The 19,062-nt window shown below is 42.9% G+C and overlaps 1 protein-coding gene across 1 annotated transcript in view; it reads right to left on the bottom strand.

Annotated features, from left to right (window-relative positions):
- Positions 1-19,062, bottom strand: part of GRID1 (glutamate ionotropic receptor delta type subunit 1) — a 1,081,869-nt gene that overhangs the window by 80,815 nt on the left and 981,992 nt on the right. Inside the window, exons 8-11 of the mRNA XM_084841879.1 lie at positions 17,937-18,038; positions 13,151-13,348; positions 9,081-9,405; positions 4,551-4,689 (exon numbers count right to left, since the gene is read on the bottom strand). Coding sequence (XP_084698005.1) covers positions 4,551-4,689; positions 9,081-9,405; positions 13,151-13,348; positions 17,937-18,038 — 764 coding nt within the window. The remainder of the gene's footprint in view (positions 1-4,550; positions 4,690-9,080; positions 9,406-13,150; positions 13,349-17,936; positions 18,039-19,062) is intronic.

Below are 19,062 nucleotides of genomic sequence, written 5' to 3'. Positions count from 1 at the left end.
GGCCTAGGATCCTGTGAATCCTCAGCTGCTGCCAACTGCCCTGTTTTTGGCCCTGCCATAGGTGGGGCAGCCACGGTGGTGGTAATTTCTGCCATGATTCAAGGATGACCTCCATGAGCAGACCCCCCCACATCCATTGGTGGAGAAGAAAATAAGTTCTGCACCCCTTCTGTATGTGTTGGGCTCTGCAAGTGAGGGCCCTTATGCAAATGTGATACCTAATACAGGCCTGAGTTAAAACAAGAAGGATGTATACCACTCACACAACTAAATGGTTTGGGCTGGGTGACTGGAATGCAGACCAAGGGGTGGAGTTCAGCATTTCTCCTCCTAAGCTAAACAAAATGCACACCAAAACTATGCTTGAAGGGTCATAGGGCCTTGACTATCATGAGGTAAAGAAAAAGCATTAAAAATACAAGTAATGCCTATTAATTCTCTCTCATGTAACATTAAATTGCCTGTAGGAACTTGTCATCACACATGCTTTTTTCTTTCTTTTTTAACTGAAAGTACAGTTACAGAAGATTGTAGTGGGGATCTGGGAGCAAAGCTGAGCCCATAATGAAAACTTAAACAATGTGGGAGCAGCTACTGGGCCATAATATCAGTTTCTTTCCTACTACTGGCAATTTAATAACAGAAGCAATGTAGAACACTTGAACTCTCTTTGACAGGTCAGGACAGTAGCATGGTAAGGAAATCTAGTAAGACATGTTCAACTAGGGATGGGCAATGAGTGATTGAGCTCATTGAAGTTCTCCACATTTCTCCTTGAAGCTCAGTTCACCTCATCCATATTCTAAAATGTGAGCTGTTTTCTTTCTTTCTTCGACTGGGAAAAATGTGCATAGGCATGAAAATGTGGATTGGGGGGGATGCACATTTGTGCAAGTGTGCACTTATGCAAGTGTGCATTTCAGAAGTGCACACTTTCAAACATGAATGGAAGTTTGAGAAATTGCAAAATTTTCCCCAAAACTGTGTTCTTGCCTGCATTCATGTTCGGGTTGAGAATGGGACATGTTTGCATGATTTGTGAAGAGGAACAAAACTCTCATACATCCCTAAGTTCAGTTGATCAGCAAATTGACCGCTATTGTGCCCCAAACCTCTTTATTTCTAGAAACAAATGAAATTCAAACAGGTCTTCCTTACAAGCATAGGAAAACTTAAAGGGGCAAAACAGCAATTGTGCCCCATGTAGTATTATAAGGCTGGAAAAAAGGACTGGACTGAAATTCCATATGTAAAACAAACTGCAGCAGCACATATAGTAGGGCTCTATGCCTAGTAATGGATGAATCATATTGGGGATGTATCAGTTCTCTTATGACAGGAGTTCACCCCATTCTCACCTCCCGAATGCAAATGCAAGTGCAAACTGCAATCAAAACTCATACATTCCTGAACTTGCAATGCTGTTCAGGGGCGGGGTGGGGAATGCGTTCAAAAAATGTAAACACTGGAAAAAATGTATGAAGAAATGCATAGTGTTTTTGAAGTGCACACAAACACACTTTAATCTTAGTGAAAGATTGTGTACTTTTGAATGCACACCCAAGTATCTACCCATGTAATTTGTGATTTTCTTTCACATGGAAAGAAGACAAAGGGGATTTCTACACCAGCCTAAAATCCTGCATTTAAAACGGGGCTTTCCACTTCCATTTTAAATGCAGGTCACAACCGATTCCCTTTACACGCACTTCCTTCCCTGTACATGGCCATTTCCACAGCGTTGTTTCTGTGAAGAGGCATTACACATGCTCCAGGTTCAGTGATACTTGCTCCTGGGTTCCTGCCCCTTTCCCTCCCCTTGCACATTAGTGGTGGATGGGGACTGACATGCGGACAGCCCCACCACCGATCTCCCTGGGCCCCACCTCCCCCTTCCATGCTTTTGGCCAGTCCCTGCCGCTCAGCCCCTCTGCTGCTTCTCCGCTCTGCCGCCACCCCCACCACCATGCGCTGCCGCTCTGCCGCTCTGTTTTGAACAGGCAGGCTGAAAACGGTGAGAAGCCAAAATGGCTCAGGTGTGAGAAGGCTGAATGCCCATCAGACCTCGGTCACCACCTTCAACATCATGACCACACCCCCAACAACCACACTCAGCGCTTCATTCATGCTAGGGGAGAAATACATGGGGAGGACATGGCACTCCATTTGCACATATATAGGAAAATACCATTTTTTTCCATTTGAGGAAAACACGGGATAGGTGGGAGGAAATAGTGGACTAATGACTGGACAATGACGCCATGTAATGGAGTGAGCTGCACAATTCAGTGAGTGAGCAACCATGAATGTGCAATAAACGTGAGGTGTAGAGGTCCCCAAAGACTCACAATCTGATATGGACATAAGTTGGAACAAGCTTCAAGGTGGAATTCGGAGAATCTCAACGAGTGGATTGGGGGTGGTGGTGCTGATTTCCACATCCCTAAATTACATGAGAACTCAACATCCAAATGTCAAAGTATCAGCCCATATTTAAAAGCGCAGAACAAACAGAAACACCAGTTAATTATTTGGAGGGAAAGTATGTTAAGGGTTTCATAGTCACATGGAAAGCTGCCTTGTTTGGAGTACTGTGTCCAGTTCTGGGCACCGCACTTTAAGAAGGATGCAGACAAGCTGGAGAGGGTTCAGAAGAGGGCAACAAAGATGATCAGGGGACTGGAAACAAAGCCCTATGAAGAGAGACTGAAAGAACTGGGCATGTTTAGCCTTGACAAGAGAAGACTGAGGGGAGATAGGATAGCGCTCTTCAGGTGCTTGAGGGGCTGTCGCAGGGGGAGGGTTGGGATCTCTTCTCTGTCATCCCAGAGTGCAGGATGTGGAGTGGTGCACTCAGGTTGCAGGGAGCCGGATTCTGGCTGGGCATCAGGAGGGGCTTCCTGAATTGATTTTGAAGCGGTGCAACAGTGGAACCGATTGCCTGGGGAGGTGGTGGGCAATCCCGCACTGGAGGCATTCAGAATGGGGCTGGACGGCCATCTCTCAGGGGTGCTTTGATTTGGATTCCTGCATTAAGCAGGGGGTTGGGCTCAGTGGTCTTGTAGGCCCCTTCCAACCCTACTATTCTGTGATTCTACGATTGGTCCATCGGACCTCGGACCTTCTGCATGCAATGCATATGCTCTGCCACCAAGCTACAGCTGCATTAATGCAGCATTTAGAGGTCTCAATGTGCTTCACACATATTCTCTCAATATTCCTCATAGCAACTGTGAAACATAAGTCAGTATTATTATCCCCCTATAGCAGATTGGGGGGGGGGGAGAGATTTGCATATAACATTAAACAAAGTATCTCTCTCTCCCAATACAGTATGTTATCTAGTGAGAGAAAATCACTGAGCCCAAGACGGTGGAACAATCGTCATGAAAAACACAGGGGAATTAGCCCAATGGTTAAAGTGTAACATCTACCATGAAAGAAAGTCACTCATGGGGTATTCTCAGTCTGGAGCTGAGAAAAGTGTTTCATGGGAAATCCAAAAAAGGTATAGGAGGTAGGAAAGAAAATTTCTAATACAGAATACAGTGGCATCCCAACATCAGATACTCTCCCCAGTGTATAGTTTTCAGAGAAAACAGAAGATACTTCCAGTTTCTTTTGAACTGAGGTAATCTGCTCAGGCAACAGGGAAAGGACTGGGCCCTGTCAAGTTTTTTAGCATTAAGAAGAGACTGAAGATTCAATTAATGTTTCCAGCAACATCAGACAAAAACAAGGTGTGTGTGTGTGTATTCTTTTTAGCTCTTCAAGCATGTGTCTTCAAATGAAATTTTCTTGCTATTTCCTTTGTACATTATCACTGACTGTAATGAATCAGCTGGAAGCTGGCTCTTGCCAATTTTGTTGACAGCTGGATGTAATCACACCTCAAGATGAATGGCTGGGAGTTTTTAATCATTGATGCAGAGTAAGGTAAAAGGCCAAAATGTACTACTAAAGGTAAAACTATGGCATTTATTAGAAAGCACTATGATTTAATCACATTATTGAGACCTACTACCTTCTGACCTAGCAACATTGACACAGTTGTCACTTCCAGAACAAGGAGACGCCACATGGTAGAAAGCAAGTTCCTTGTGCCTGAGCACTTTTGCATTCATAATTATATGAAATTACAGGCAGAACTGAGGTTATACAAATATATTCCACAAACATTAAGGCCTGATGTTACCTAATATATATTTGTTTTTATAATGAGTCTATACAGCTGCAGATATGGTAGATTATAGAAGATTGCCTCTCAAACAAAATAATGAACAATTTTCAATTAATTGTAGCACTGCAGTTTCCTCGCATTCATCGTTTCACAGCAGAATTGGACTTAATTCCCATTTGAAGATTACAGAACAACCACACGTGGGTGGGGCTTCTTGATTTCAGTGGGAAGTGCCTCTGTAGTGCTTCCCCATGGCCCCCAAAATGCTGCTCGAAAGGCTCTTCAAATGTACTGCCTCCTCCCCAATATTCCTATCTTCACGTTCCTTTGAAGCTAAGGTTCCTTGCTATGTAGTAGGAAACGCTCTTACCTTATAGGGTTGTCCATCCTATTTACGGTGAGAAACGCTGCTAGGTTAGCTGTATAGGATGAACATACAATAAGAGTGAACAGCCACCAACTTCCCATCACAATCCTCATTGCCATGGAATTGACTGTCGATTCACCACCTGCAATGTAAGCAAACAAAGTGAACTCTTGGAAACCCATCCCTAAGAGACTCAGTGTGTGTCTATAGTGGCTCTTTGACCTCTCTCCACCATCTATTTTCATTCTAAGCATACTCGTGTGTGTGTGTGTGTGTGTGCGCGTGTGCATGTTTGTCTGCCTGTGTGTGTGTGTGTGTGTGTATACACATGTATGCACATACACACACACAAAAGGGTGGACAATTTGTGGCCCTCCAGAGGTTTTGGCTTACAACAGCTCCCATCAACCCTAGCCTGCATAGCCAATGGTGAGGGATGATGGAAGTTGAAGGCCAAAACATCTGGAGACCCACAACTTGCCCACCCCTGTTTTAAAGGACTGTATCATTGTCAAGTCCCTGGATATACACAGTAAAGTATTACGCATTCACACCATTACAGGGATTCCAGAGACTGAAAGCTCATCTATACATCCAAACAGATCAGATGGTACAAGAGTTCCTGGAACTAAGCAATTTCAGCATGCAGATGGGAGAGTGTATATTTCAGTGTTTTGCCATGTAAAGGAATTAAAACTCCTGCATGTAGAAAGCATGCATATCAGGGAGAAAGTGTAGTTTCCATCCTCCTCCCTGCCATGCTTGTGTTCAAGGGCTGAAAGGTTTTGTTACAGTGGAACATTCTCTCACATGTTCCCTCCCACCTGGCTGTAGTGACACAGTCCCAGCACCTCTGCGCCAGGTAATTTACACAAATGTGTAAACTGGCTCAGAAAAAAATCACAACATTCAAATGGCCCACACCAAAATATAATCCAAGATTTCAGATAACTAATGGCAAGTATTTGTCTACCTTATTCTCGGTTTATATAACATGCCTAAAATTGCACATCGGACCCACGCATGGCCAAAGGGTTTTTAGTTTTCAAAATCACATTTCCTATCATAATGAGAACATAGTGGCTACTAAGACAAATGCATATTTTGACTGAGAAATGTGCAGAATCCTTCTGAGACGTTTCACTAGTCTAGCTGAATCTTTTGATTTTCTCAAAATTACTCAGAGGTTTCACCTCAAATGCTTGGAAGGAATCTTCCCAATTTGCTTTTTGAGTTTCATCTTAGAAATGATCTCCTGAGAAGCTAGGGATGTGAGGAACTTGCTGGGAAATGCCACCAATTTTATTGAAATCCTTTTGGCTTCCCATGAAATTCTGAGATATTTTGCCTGATGAAAAGCTCCACAAAATTCATTTCAAATTTTGGTGACAACTTTACTGGACCACAAACAAAATTCATTTCCACATAGATGCTTCCTACAAAAATTGCCATTTGTGGGACAAATTGGTCATGTGAAATCAGCCTTAGTGGGACGCAGCAAGCGAGGGGGAAAAGTGTGATGGGATAAGGAGCAAAGAATCTGTATTCCCAAACTTTAGAAAAATAAGCACGCCTTGTCAAAAGAAATCACAAAAAAGCAAAAATAGCTGCATTATTTACTATTTAAAATGGAATAAAACAAATTATGAACAAGAAAAATTAGCTATGCTATTTGTTGCTCTCTTTTTAAATACTTTATTCCAGATCTTTAGGAGTTCTTTTTTTAGGATGATGGCTGCATAATTGTGATTGCCCTTTAATTCAAAGCCATGATCTTTGATTATACCACTGCCAGTTGCTTACTATAATTTGCTTTGTGTTTTATATTTCTGAAACCCACCAGACAACCATATCAGTGACACAATGGGTGAAGTTCCCTATTACAAGTTTTACGTCTTTCTGTTTCCTCAGAAAACTTAACAGCCTTGACAGTTTCATCCTACAGAGTGCAATTAAGGGGGAAAGGGGGAAGAAAGCACCTTCACTTAGTCATCAACAAAATCCACCTTCAAAGGATAGCACTAGCATGAGAGTCTGTTTCAAATTCAATAAAGAATTGAACTTACAGGGCAATCCTAACCCCCAGATGTTGCCTGCCAGAAGGGGTTAGAATACAGCAGAGGCACCCCTCTGCTGGCAGGGGAAAGCACTACTATAGAGGTGCTTTCCGACAGCTCGGTGGGCAGAAAAGCCTCTGCCAGCTGTGCTCCCATGCATTCCACCAAGACCGGCCCAATTTTGACACCACAGCTATGCAAATCTGGAGCTGGAGCAGCTAATTCTTCCTCCCTGTTGTTTTCAGGGGGCTGGGTGGAAGTATAAAGATCTGATAAGCCTGGCAAAACTGCAAAACACCCTGGCCAATGGAAGCCAGTAGGGCTTGGGATAGAGCGATAGATCCACTGCTTCGCTCCTTGCTGGCAACATTTGCTCTGCCTGTCTGCAAAGAATGATCCAGGTTTCAGTTCCATTTGTTTCAGTGAGAGAGAGTGAGTTGCACAGCTGCTTATCTCCACCTTTGGAATGAACAGGACCAAAACATGCTGTCAAGTTCTCTGGCCTTGATCTCCCCACTCTGGCTCAGAGGAAGACTCTGAGGTAGAGGAGGCATCATCCAGTGAGCATCGTCTGTTACCCTGGGACCTTCCAGGCCAGAGGATGTGGTTTTACTGGACTCTTCAGATTCAAAGGGCACCCCTACCACCACAACCACCCATGCAGTCCTCACCACCCCCATGCTGGAGGAGCTAGCGCAGCTAAAGAATCAAGGAATGGCCCTTTAAGAGACAGATAGCTCATCAAAGGGGATGGGACTAACAGCAGGTCCAGATCACCCAGCCTTCAAAAAGGCGTAGAAGACCGCTGCATGTTGCTGAGACAATGGCTCTTCCTGAGTGAGCTCCAGCCAGTGTAGATCTGTCCAGGGTTCTAACTAATCCTGCCTGATGGGACCTTACTATTCTGCATACCCAGACTGCCTCATTGGACTTGACTCTGTCCCATGCTTCTTGTAAGTGCAACTGCTTCAGATTGACTCTTCTGGGAACCTGAAGCTGAGCAATACAAGATGTGTGCTCGGCAGTAGCTGGATCATTCCTGTTATCTTGTGGAAAGTTAAGGAATAGTGGAACAAGCTCCAATCTGCTCTCCAAAACATTATATATGAAACACAGAGGAGAAATGAGAGGGGATGGCCATCATTGTCTTTATTCCTTGCATATGAGTTTCCAGAGGCATCTATCTGACTGCTGTAAGAAAACAAATGCGGGACTAGATGGAATTTGGTCTGATCCAGCAAGGTATTGTTATGCTCTTCTTATGAGCCTCCTTTTATCGCATGAAGAAAATGCTGCCAATTATAGCATGCATTGAACATAGCCCTCTCCCCAGTGAGAGCTGAGATGAAAACAGGCACAATATTCGGACTGCAATGGGAGTGCAGCAGTTAAGGAGAACAGATGGTATATATAACAGAGAAACATCCTTCTACTGCTGAGTGTTAAGTAAGCCCTACATGTTTACCCTTATATTTTGGCCACCTGTCAGATTCACAGTAAGAGCTGAGCTATGTAGATAGCAATATCGTGTGGTGCAGGATTTTCTGCATGTCAAGAAGATTTTTAGCTGTTCCTCCTTCTGAAATGCCATGCTTTTTGCGCCCAGGGATTTTTTAAAGAACGATGGGGCAGCGTCCGAAAATGTGGTTCCCCACAACTGCACCTTGAAGTGATAGAAGCGGAGCCAGTGTAAGTCCTACGCCAGATGATTTTCCTGATCACAGAGCTTGGCCCAGTGAGCCATGACAGCATGGGAGTCTGAGATAGACCCTGTACCAGAATAGTCAGTCCAGAAGCTCAGTTAGCTCTTACAAGGCAATGCACATAACCTGGGGTTACAGTTAGCAGTTCTAGACAGCTATGCACAAGTTTTATTCAAGTCACATCTAAAAATGTTAACCCTACTTAGACTGCTGGCAACATTTAACCCCCCCCCCCCATAAAGCATGAATATTGTATTTTATTTTGTTATAATTAAAGTATATAAATACACAGCACATTATTCCAACCAAATATCTACCCCTCCCCCAAATATCTTATATAATAAACTTAAACCATATTTATTTGGGGAAGTGTTTGCAAGAATGAAATTTCTCATGTGTCGCTACAGCTCACCTCATGCAAAATTTTACAGGCCTTTGGGGATGGGGGCGGGGGTAACCCTGAATGTTCATCATACTATGCTGCGTATTACCCCATAGTACTTCTTTTAAAATGGAAGGCAGAAACCAAAAATAAATCCAAAGGAGATGGTTTGACAAGCATCTCGGTGTACAGAAACAGAAGTTGTGTTTGAAATCATGCTACAGCATCGACTCATATGTGTTTTTACTAGCAGAACATGATCTGTAATGTACCCTTCAAGCAGTCATTTGCTAGAGGTTAGTCCATGGCCTAGCTTTTTGTTCCAAGATTGAAAAGTAGTGAATAGGCATCAGTACAGTTTTTGTCAGATGGGAAATATGTGACCAAGTACCTTGCTGAACGAAGGCCCCGTATACAATCCAAATGGCACTGTGAAGTGTGGAGGAAGTGGAGGCACCAGCCTGGGAGGAATTCTGGGCTCTTACTGCTTGGATTCGATTCAGCACAAAGATCAGGACGCCAACGACAGGGATGGCTGCGGCAATGCAAGCCCACACCGCAAAATCAAAGGGGGCAAAGAGAGAAAAGATGTTGATCTTCTCTTCGGGCTTCTTGATTAGGATTCCTACAGAATAATCCATATAGCGCTTGCTGAAGTCTACAACACTCTCCCGTTCTGGTGTTATAGTGATGGCGGAGATTGCCAAGTCAGCTCTCTGAAAAGTGAACACAAACAAGCGTAAGATTCCTGTCTGGTCCAGCGGAAGTCTTTGCCATTCATGGGGCAAATTTTCACCAGTGAAGGAAAGGGGTGAATGAGGGATAAGAACTATTAGGTTCTGCTCCAGAAAAAGTTATGACAGGGAGTGAGTGGAAGGAATGTAGCCCACTCCACCAAAGTACAGGACTAGATGCAGCAATCCACTCTGGACATGTGCAAAGAGGCCTTGAATGACTAGGCCTCTGTCAGGGTCAACCTGCCATATAGCAGAGTGAAGAGACTTGCTTCAGGCACTGACAGGAAGGGGACACAGATGAAGGCAGAAACTGGTGTCTAAATGGTGCGGCAAGACCTTCTACAGCAGAGAAATGGTGCAATTTGGGCTCCGCTTCAGGCAGCAAAAAGTCTTAGATTGGACTGGCCTCTGGGCATGCTTCAAATCCTCCAGCATGCAGCGGAGATAGTGACATTACTTGTCACTGCCTTCTCTGTGCACTGGAGACTTCGTGGCACATGAGGCAAGGCCTTGTGCAGCACAAGATATCTGTGTGCCATGGCAGGCACCATATCCTATGCTTCAAGGCCTCTGGCATGCTGAGGGGCATCTTTATCAGTATAAAAATGGAGGCTTCTGAGTATGGAAGGTGTGTTTGCCTGGATGTCATAGCTCAGGAACAGATCCTGGTTGGAGTAAAAAATGCTGTGTCAAACAGTGTCATACCAAGCTTGAAGGCAGCGACCAAATTAATTTCTTTCCTTCTTTTCTCTTCTTTTCCTTCTTAGAACCACTAAGAGCCAATCCACTCATGCAACAGAACCACTCCAACTTTTCCTGAACTGTATCTTTTAAGAGTGCAGGTGAGGGCATGGAGGTTTGAATGCTCTCTCAATAAAAACACCTTCCTTACCCATGGGGAACTAGCACATTAAGAGGAAGACTAATTTAGAACCATTCTCCCTGCCACACTACTTTTCTGTGCAAATGGAAGAGAGGAGGTTGTGAGGGGAAATTCAAACATGTAGTACTCCACCAGCAATCTGAATGTTAAAGTCCAGGGGAGAAATGGACCACATGACTTTATAAATATTTCAATAGAAACTTGAAATTTGAGAAAGTGCTGGTTCTTTGTTTTTGTTTTGTTTTTTACTTCATACAACTCATACATTATATGAACCGTTAATCTTGTGTGTTACCTTGTTTTTCTTTACTCACTTGTATTAATGGAGTTGTGACTGCAAAAATGATTGGAAATAAATGATTGGAAAGAAGATGAAATGGCAGTTGAATTCCTTAGATTCATTACATGCTGAGGTGTCCCATTAACAGTTAGCAGGTGTAACCCAATAGCTCATAGAATAGTTTGATTTTATGAGAAATGCAATGTGATTTTTTTCAGAGCAAAAACAAATGATAAAAACAAGGCATTATTATTAGCCGTCATCATCACTGTAGTATTTATATATCACTTTTCAGTCCACCAAGTCTGCAAAGTGATGTACAATAAAATCCAATAAAGCGTCCCTGTGGTGTTTGTTGTTTTGTTTTTTTTGTATTGTATTTTACTCTTTTAACTATTTGTATTGTATTTTGTTCTTTTAACTGTTTGCCATCTGCCCAGAAATGCTTGTTATTGAGCAAATTAAAAATATAATTAATTAATAAAACAACATTCTTTAATACCAGACCAAACACAATTTTAAAATCCAAAGGCCTGGCAAACTGAGACAGTTTGTACTGCTGCCTAATTGCCTATCTAACACTCAGTGGGGATGGAACCAGCCTCATCTCCCCAAAGTGGGAGTTTCACATCTGAGGTCATACTACAGAAAAAAGACTTGTCTCCTGTATCCACCAACCTATCCTCTCTCTTGGTAGCAGGAAATGCAGTGGGGCCTCAAGTGAAGATCTCAGATTATGGGCACATTCATATGCGGGAAGGTGGTCTCTCAGATATCCTGGCCTCAAGCCATTCACATAGGTCAAAACCAGCGCCTTGAATTGGAAGCCAATTGGAAGCCAGTACAGTTGATTCAATACCGGTCATATGTGGTCTCTAAAGCACATCTCAGACAATAATCTGGCTGCTGCATTTTGCACTAGCTGTTGCTTCTGAGCACTTTTCAAGGGCAGCTGCATGTAGAGCACATTGACTAAATGAGGGGTATTTAAGCCATAGATCACCATGGGCAGGTATGCCACACAATGTGCAAGGCACATACACACATTTGGAATGTGATGAAATGGTGAGAAGATTAAGGATATCTCATTGTAGCAGAATAGCCACTCACTGTCTTCAGATCATGTGTTTTGCTTTCATCTGCATCTTAAACATCCTCCCAGCAGAAACACTAGATAACAAGCAGCACAGTATAATATGGGAGAGCAAACTATTTGGAAATTATCACATTACTGAATATTAATGCCTACAAGTTAATTCTTCTGCTATGATGACGTCCGTCCCCTGTCAGAAACACAGTAATATTTCCAACAAAATATATTCCATCATTTGCACTCCTGAGGATTCTATACTGAAATATGTTCTGCTTCACTTTAGCAGCATTCACTTAATCCAGGAGAACACAAGTGCTTTCAAATCAGTTGTGACTCAATCACTTTGAGATTTGTTCTCCATTTCCTACATTTGGAAAGTATATTTTTGTAACCAGGGCAAAACTATACCTTCCTCTTTGAGAAACCATGCACTTGAACATAATAAAATAGCGTTACTGTAAAAAGTATGTGTGACAGACATCTAGTACACTTGGCAATCAAGGTGGAGTGGCTTTTAGTAAGAAAGCTATAGCAAAAAAGACTCATAAGAACATAAGAAGAGCCATGTCGGATCAGACCAAGGGTCCATCTAGTCCAGCACTGTGTTCACACAGTGGCCAATCAGCTGTCAACCTGGAACCCACAAGCAGGGCATGAGCGCAACAGCACCCTCCCACCTATGTTCCCCAGCAACTGGTGAACATAGGCTCACTGCCTCTGGTGCTGGAGGTAGCATATAGCCATCAGGACTAGTAACCATCGATAGCCTTCTCCTCCATGAATTTGGAGGAATTTGCATGCTCCATTAAGCATGCAAGGGAAGTTCAGATTCTGCTGTCCTGTGCATGTAATTTATACCTGTATTGGTGGGTTCAAACTTCCTATAGCCATTTCAAAAAAAATTGTTTTAGAGTTGCCACCGCTGCTTTTGTTTTGTTTTGCCTAAACCAAAATGCAAGTGTAATTCAAAGTTCCTCTTCAGGTGAGACATTTAAAGTATTTCAAATAAAACCAAAAGAGACTGGCAACATTTTACAGGAGGAGTTGCTAACTTCCTACGATTTCACCCACAGGAGAAAGGAAAGCAAATGTAGAGATTTCTCTTTATATAAAATATCTGAGAAATATAGGGGAAGCCAAAAGTGTTTTGATAAGGCTAGCAAATGTTTCCTGGGCCCTTTTCAACATCCCTAGTTTCTACAGTCTCCATTGTGATTTTTCAAAGGCAACATTCCAAATATTGCTTCCTTAACTGCAATAATAATTAGGACTGCTGCATTGTCTTTTGGGCAGGCAAGGTGGCTCAAAATAGTTGAAATGTTAATGTCCCTCCATTAAAGGCACAATCCTACGCATGTTTAGCATGGCTAGCTAGGGCATGCTGGGAGTTGTAGAGCTTTTTTCTGTCTAAACATACATAGGGATGGGCCCCAAAATGTTTCTGTTTAGTTATTACAGGGCTATATACCTTGTTAATTAGTTCTCCGATCATGCCATTCCAGGAGCTGTTATGGAGCTGCTGCCCATACTTGCCATCCGGTGCTTGATAAACCTCATACTTGAAGCCCAAATTCTTCGAAAGGGCATCCAGGACGTCAATGGAGAAGCCTTTGTAGCGCTTGGGCTGCCCAAGTATATTCTCAGCCACCATAACAAAAGGTTCTTCCTGAGAACAAAGCAAGGTTTAAGCTGATAATTAAACAGGTTTCTAAAAATGATTAATCAAATGCATGGCACCTAGAATGGTCATGTTGCCAAGACTCCAGCACTGTAGCTTCCAATTTAATGGATTGTCTTTCCAAGAAAAAACAAAGAGACTTCTAAGAAAGAATTGAGAAATCTGTTACTCATTCTTCCATTATTCATAATTATTACCAACCCAAGAATAAATCTTAAAATGGCTGGCCCCCGAAGTGCTTTTAAAGTTAATGAACTGCACTTTGGAAACCACAAGGAGACAAGGAATCCTGTAGTGTGATGGTTTCAGTATGACACAGACTATGTGCTCACTTGCCAAGGGGATGCCAGCCCTGCTAATTTTACTGGCATTGCTCTCAGCTATCTTTGCAAAGTGGTGCTGACATCCTCTCGGGATAGAACAACTCACCTCCTGGACAGGCAAGAGATATGATCATGGCCTTTACCAGCTTGAGGGGAGAAAGAGAGTAACAGATGGGGCAGTGGGTGTGGGGGGGGGATCCTAGGGATCTCCGAGAAACACAGCAAGTCACTTTAATGTACTCTGATCTGAGGAAGAGAAAAAAAGCAAAAGGGAGTGGGGAAGCCAAGGAATTGCAGCTGAATGGTGGAGGGGGGGTTGCATTCATCATATTTCAGACTACAGTCTCTTTTCAAGTAGGATTTGACATTAGAAGTAAGCAACTGGCATACCCGTACTATGATAAAGGAGGAAAACATATTTAGGTCGCAATGTTCAACACAGCAAATAACTTCTAAGTTAGGTGTTGCTTCTGCAAGTATAAGGTAGCTGTTCAGTGCTGCAGTAGGCTCGTAACCCAGCCTTTCTTTTTGAGAAGTTCAAAATCTGAGCATACGAGGCAGATGCTTCCCTCTACTGTATAGTTTGGGGACAAAGGGATATGAACACCATCAGGAAATCTTATTAGCATTGGAAATGGAAAATGTTACTATACATAAGACTAACTAAGGGCGCAATCCTATGGCTGCTAGACAGCAGCTAGATGGCCATAGGATTTTTCATTTTCTAGGAACCAACCTCAGAGCCAGTGCTCTGAGGATGGTTCCCAGAAAACCACCTCCCCTCCCCTCCCATCTCATAGGCAGTGTGGTTTGTCCCCAGCTCTGCACTCATAAGAGCAATGTGGAGTGGGGGGAAAGGGGGCATTCCAGGGGGTGGGGAGGGGATGGCGGAACCGCTTCCCATGTGCTGTCCAGCCTGTCCCCCACTTGCTCCAAGCCACCCCAGCTAGACAGCTGAAATTGGCCATCTAGCTGCAAATGCAGGGCAGCCGGAGTGTGGCAGAGAAGATTCCCTCTGTGCTCCAGCCACCCTGCAGTGGATAGTCTGTCATCTCTGAGTTTGGAAGCAGCTGACTATCCCTATTGGATTGGATTGTGCCCTAAAACTTTCTAAACCACTCAAACACACATGAGCCATATCTATACCACAGCCTGAAGCTGGCTTTAATAATTCTCGCTCCAAAGAGAATCTTGGCAACCATCATTCTGTGAGGGGGAGCTACACATTTCTACCAGAGAATTGTCAATATCTTAACAAAATAACAATTCCCGTGATTCTAAGAAGGAAGCTATGACAGTTAGACTGCTACAAAAAAAGTCAAGTCAATGATCTGTTTAGTTTTCTTTTCACTTCCATTACTGCCAAAAAACATTTTTCAGTGTGCCTTCAACTGCCCCGGTGAAATCTCATCTCTTTGTCCTATTTCTAGGTGCTAGAAGAAAGTGTGCAAAGTCCCCAAAGGCTGTTTTTTAAAGTCTCCATGGAACTCAGCAGTATCTGTCGGGGCCCCAAGAATGAAAGAGATGTGCAGCCCCTGAATTTGAGGGACCAAGCTTGGGAAAACTCCCCAGCTGGGGTGAGCAAAAATTTAAATGGGGGCTCTTTATATTCTTCCAGCTTCTAGGATCTACTCTACTTCTTATTAGAACTCCCAGATCCCCCAACCAGAGCCAAGTGCAAAAGACATACATCTAGAATTAAAGAACAGGGTGCCTCTGAGCACATTCTGGGTCTATGAGTTTATTTTCAGTTCTAGAACTAAGCTGAGCTCACAGTCCCTTCAAATGAAAGCTCACTCCTAGTTACCCCAAGCTTTCTTCATTTCAGCAGCTCTCCTCCAGACCATATGTTGAGTAAGAGCCCCCCCCCAGTTTAACTCTGCCTCCAGCCCTAACAACACTCACATGGACTGATTGTGTGTGCTTACAGGGAGTGTCTAAGGTGAGAACTGCCTAAGCATCAGCTCATCAGGTCAGAGACCTTCTGAGAGCTTGGTCAGGCAAGCTCAGGAATTGCAAAGCTCCCTCACTCCCCAAAGGTTTTTAAGCAGTCTATGTTTGCTTGCTCGCTTTATTTATTTATGGTGTTTATCTACCACTTTTCAGGTGAACCTTGCAAGGGGGCTTGTGTAAGGTGGCTTACACAAAAATGCTAACTAATATGCATAAATTAAAATTATGTAATAAAAAGTAAAGACGGGGGGGGGGGTTCTTGAAAGCTAGATCTCTCCTCCCCTCAGAACAAGATGGTTCTTGACTAGTCCTGAGGTGGCAATTGGGATTGGAAGAGATCGCTTCAGATGGAACATGGGAGTAGATGATGAGCAACTCACCTGGCTATTCTAACCTCTCTTTTCATTGTGTAAGTAGCTCAGTGACTGCACAGTTCCCAGGAGCTTTAAAATAATAATGTCTGGGGGTTTTGTATCATTTTTTTTTTGGTGCAGTTCTATCTGAAGTGTAATTAGTGTCCAGAAACTGGACAAAAAGCAGAAAAGAAGAAGATTAGTTTAGCTATTCAATGAAAGCTTCTCCCTTATTGGGCATGCAAATGTTGACACAGAAATTGAAACTCACAAAAAATTGGCCCACTGTTAAATGAAACCAAATATGTTTGAGGTATAGATCTGCTCATATGGACTAAATGCGCTGCACAGGTATCATACCATATTATTCTGGGGTTAACGAGGTGACAAAAGGATTGTATAAGATATAACATTTCAGTACTACAAAGCAGGCCCAAGCACACCCACCTGCTAAGTCTCACCTGCCTTTGTCGACCTAGAGCAGGGATGCAGAATCTCTATCAGCCCAGGGGCCAAATTCCAGTTTGGAGAAGCTCTTGGGGCTGCTTTCCAGTGTTGGGTGGAGCTGAAGGCAAACTGTCAGGGGCCAAAACCCCAAATACCAGCATATTCTAGCTTAAAGCTTTACTGCCATTAACGAAGGAGAGGCATTTAAACCTTTTAGAATGGGGAAAAACTGTGCAAAAGCCACCAAAAAACCCTACCAAATGACTGGTGGTTGGTGGGAAAGGGATGGGGCCAGGGGAAGTGGGCATGGCCATCATGGAAACCCAGAAGGGCCAGATTGGGACCCTGGGCCTGAAATTCTGAACCACTGATCTAGCAAAAAATAAAACCTGGTTGTCACTGAATGTGTTTCCAAAGAACTCCTGGCCTAATAGAAGTGGTTGGGTGCATACCTAAAAAGGAAGAGCAGAAATAAATGGCTTCATGTGTGCTTCACTGTCTAGGGCCAGCCTTACAGTGCAAAAATATTTTAACTGTATTACTGTGAGTAGATTATTACCCCTTGTTTTCTTTTGCCAACGGATCCCTTGGAACTAGATCTTATAAAAAGTGCAATCTGGAATGGTAAGTCCCTTCCTTCCTTCCTTCCTTCCTTCCTTTCTTTCTTTCTTTCTTTCTTTCTTTCTTTGAAAGACTGTCATTTTCATGATACGAACGTAAGAAGAGCCATGCTGGATCAGACCAAGGGTCTATCTAGTCCAGCATTCTGTTCACATAGTGATGAACCAGCTGCCCACAGGAAACCCTCAAGCAGGACATGAGTGCAACAGCACCCTCCCTTTGTGCTAATGATGGCACAATGGGAAAGTGCCAGCTAATGGGCCAACATTAGCTGGCACTTTCAAGTCAACTCTCAGGCATGTTCACAAGACACAGACCTGTGTGCGGTGAGGGAAGGCAAAAGAAAGAGAGAGAGAGAGAGAGAGAGAGAGAGAGAAATAAATCTAGGCTAGGGAGCTCTTGTCATCAGCTTCTGAGGGGACCATCAATGGCCTCAGACAATGCAGCACTTTATCCTTTGTAACATTTTTGTCCATTTGTTCTAGTATTTTAAACTGCAAATTGCCCTGGCTATCTTGGCAGAAAGATGGTATAGAAATGCAATCCATAAATAACCTTTGGACACATTGGGCACAATTTTCACAAGATCTAGTTTCACACAGATCTCATGGTAGAGTAGCTGGACAAAATTGGAGGAAATAGGTTTGGATGACTCATTGCTTATATTACGCCTTGTTATACCAAAGCAACCACACATAATACCACATTCATCGGCTGCGGATGTCAAGAGACTTAACAAAACCTAAAGGGAAAAGAAAGAAAGAAAGAAAGAAAGAAAGAAAGAAAGAAAGAAAGAAAGGTTTTCAGCAGCAATAACAAAATATACTAGCAAGTATCATTTCTGAGCATTTTGCTTCCTCAACTCAAATATGGTCATACCAAGACAGTCACCACTTTCAGTGTTAATCCTTGTAAGTCACTTCCCAAGCGTCGTTCCTGCAGGCTGCCATTCAGTCCCTTCTCAGAGTCCCACGTTGCCAACTGCAAATGGAAATAACACAAGCATGAGGGGGTGGGGGATAGTACATTTTAATGTTTGTCTAAAATACTTCCAACCTGTTAGTTAGAACATTTGTATGAAAACAAGGAAGAGATTCAGAGAACAGAAGCTGTTCTATTATTGAAACAGTGTTAAGATCATAATTATAGAGCTTTAAATGAATAAAAATATGTAAGAACTTTGTATGCTTACCCTCTAAGCATAATATAAGTATCATTTTGAAATGCCATTTGCTACAGATCACTTTCATATGTCTGTAGTCCACAGCGAATTGTTTTGCCCCTTTATCAATTTAACTACCTACAAGCACAAAACTCAATTTCTTTCTCTGTTCTCATAATTACATTCCTTCATCTTAGAGCACGTCTGCATTACGGGTTTTACATGAATCAATGCTTATTTGTTTGAAGCATCTGTAGCATGCATCTGACTTTACAAATCTGTTCTGCAACGCATGTCTTGTAACATGTACTCTACCAAGATAGTGTGCTGTGACCATGCTGAAAATTGTACCAACTCGAAGTGAAGGAAATTAACCAAGCAGGAGAGTGATTGAAGTAGGAAACCATTGTCATATATCCCTAGGATATTATTACTCCTCACGTTTGGACTGGAACCATTCTTGCATCCCCCCGCCCCCACTTTCACAGTATGCTTGATCATCTTTAAGAACAGACAGCTTAAAGAACTTAAGACTGCATTCAGTAGCAGACATTGGGTGGACATTTGGTTTTAGTTAACATAATAGTTAATTACATTTTATCTATTGCAGTAACTAAAATGGAACACAAAGCTAATAAAATTTAGTTTTAGTATTGCTTCATAGCTGGCTGCCATGATGCTGAAATGCAATTTCAGCAGAAGGGAAGAAGAGAAAGAGGGAACAGGGAGAGCAAGAATGACGTCCCTGAATGATGAATGACGTCCCTGTAGGCCAGTTGGCATTACAAATACATCAAGCAACACTGTGGCATGTGGACACAAACCCTGCCATAGGTGCCACAA

Source organism: Heloderma suspectum, chromosome 3 (assembly GCF_057233095.1).
Source record: "Heloderma suspectum isolate Gila_16-S chromosome 3, 16-S_ref, whole genome shotgun sequence".
Taxonomy (NCBI): domain Eukaryota; kingdom Metazoa; phylum Chordata; class Lepidosauria; order Squamata; family Helodermatidae; genus Heloderma; species Heloderma suspectum.
This window is presented reverse-complemented; position numbering and strand designations above follow the sequence as displayed.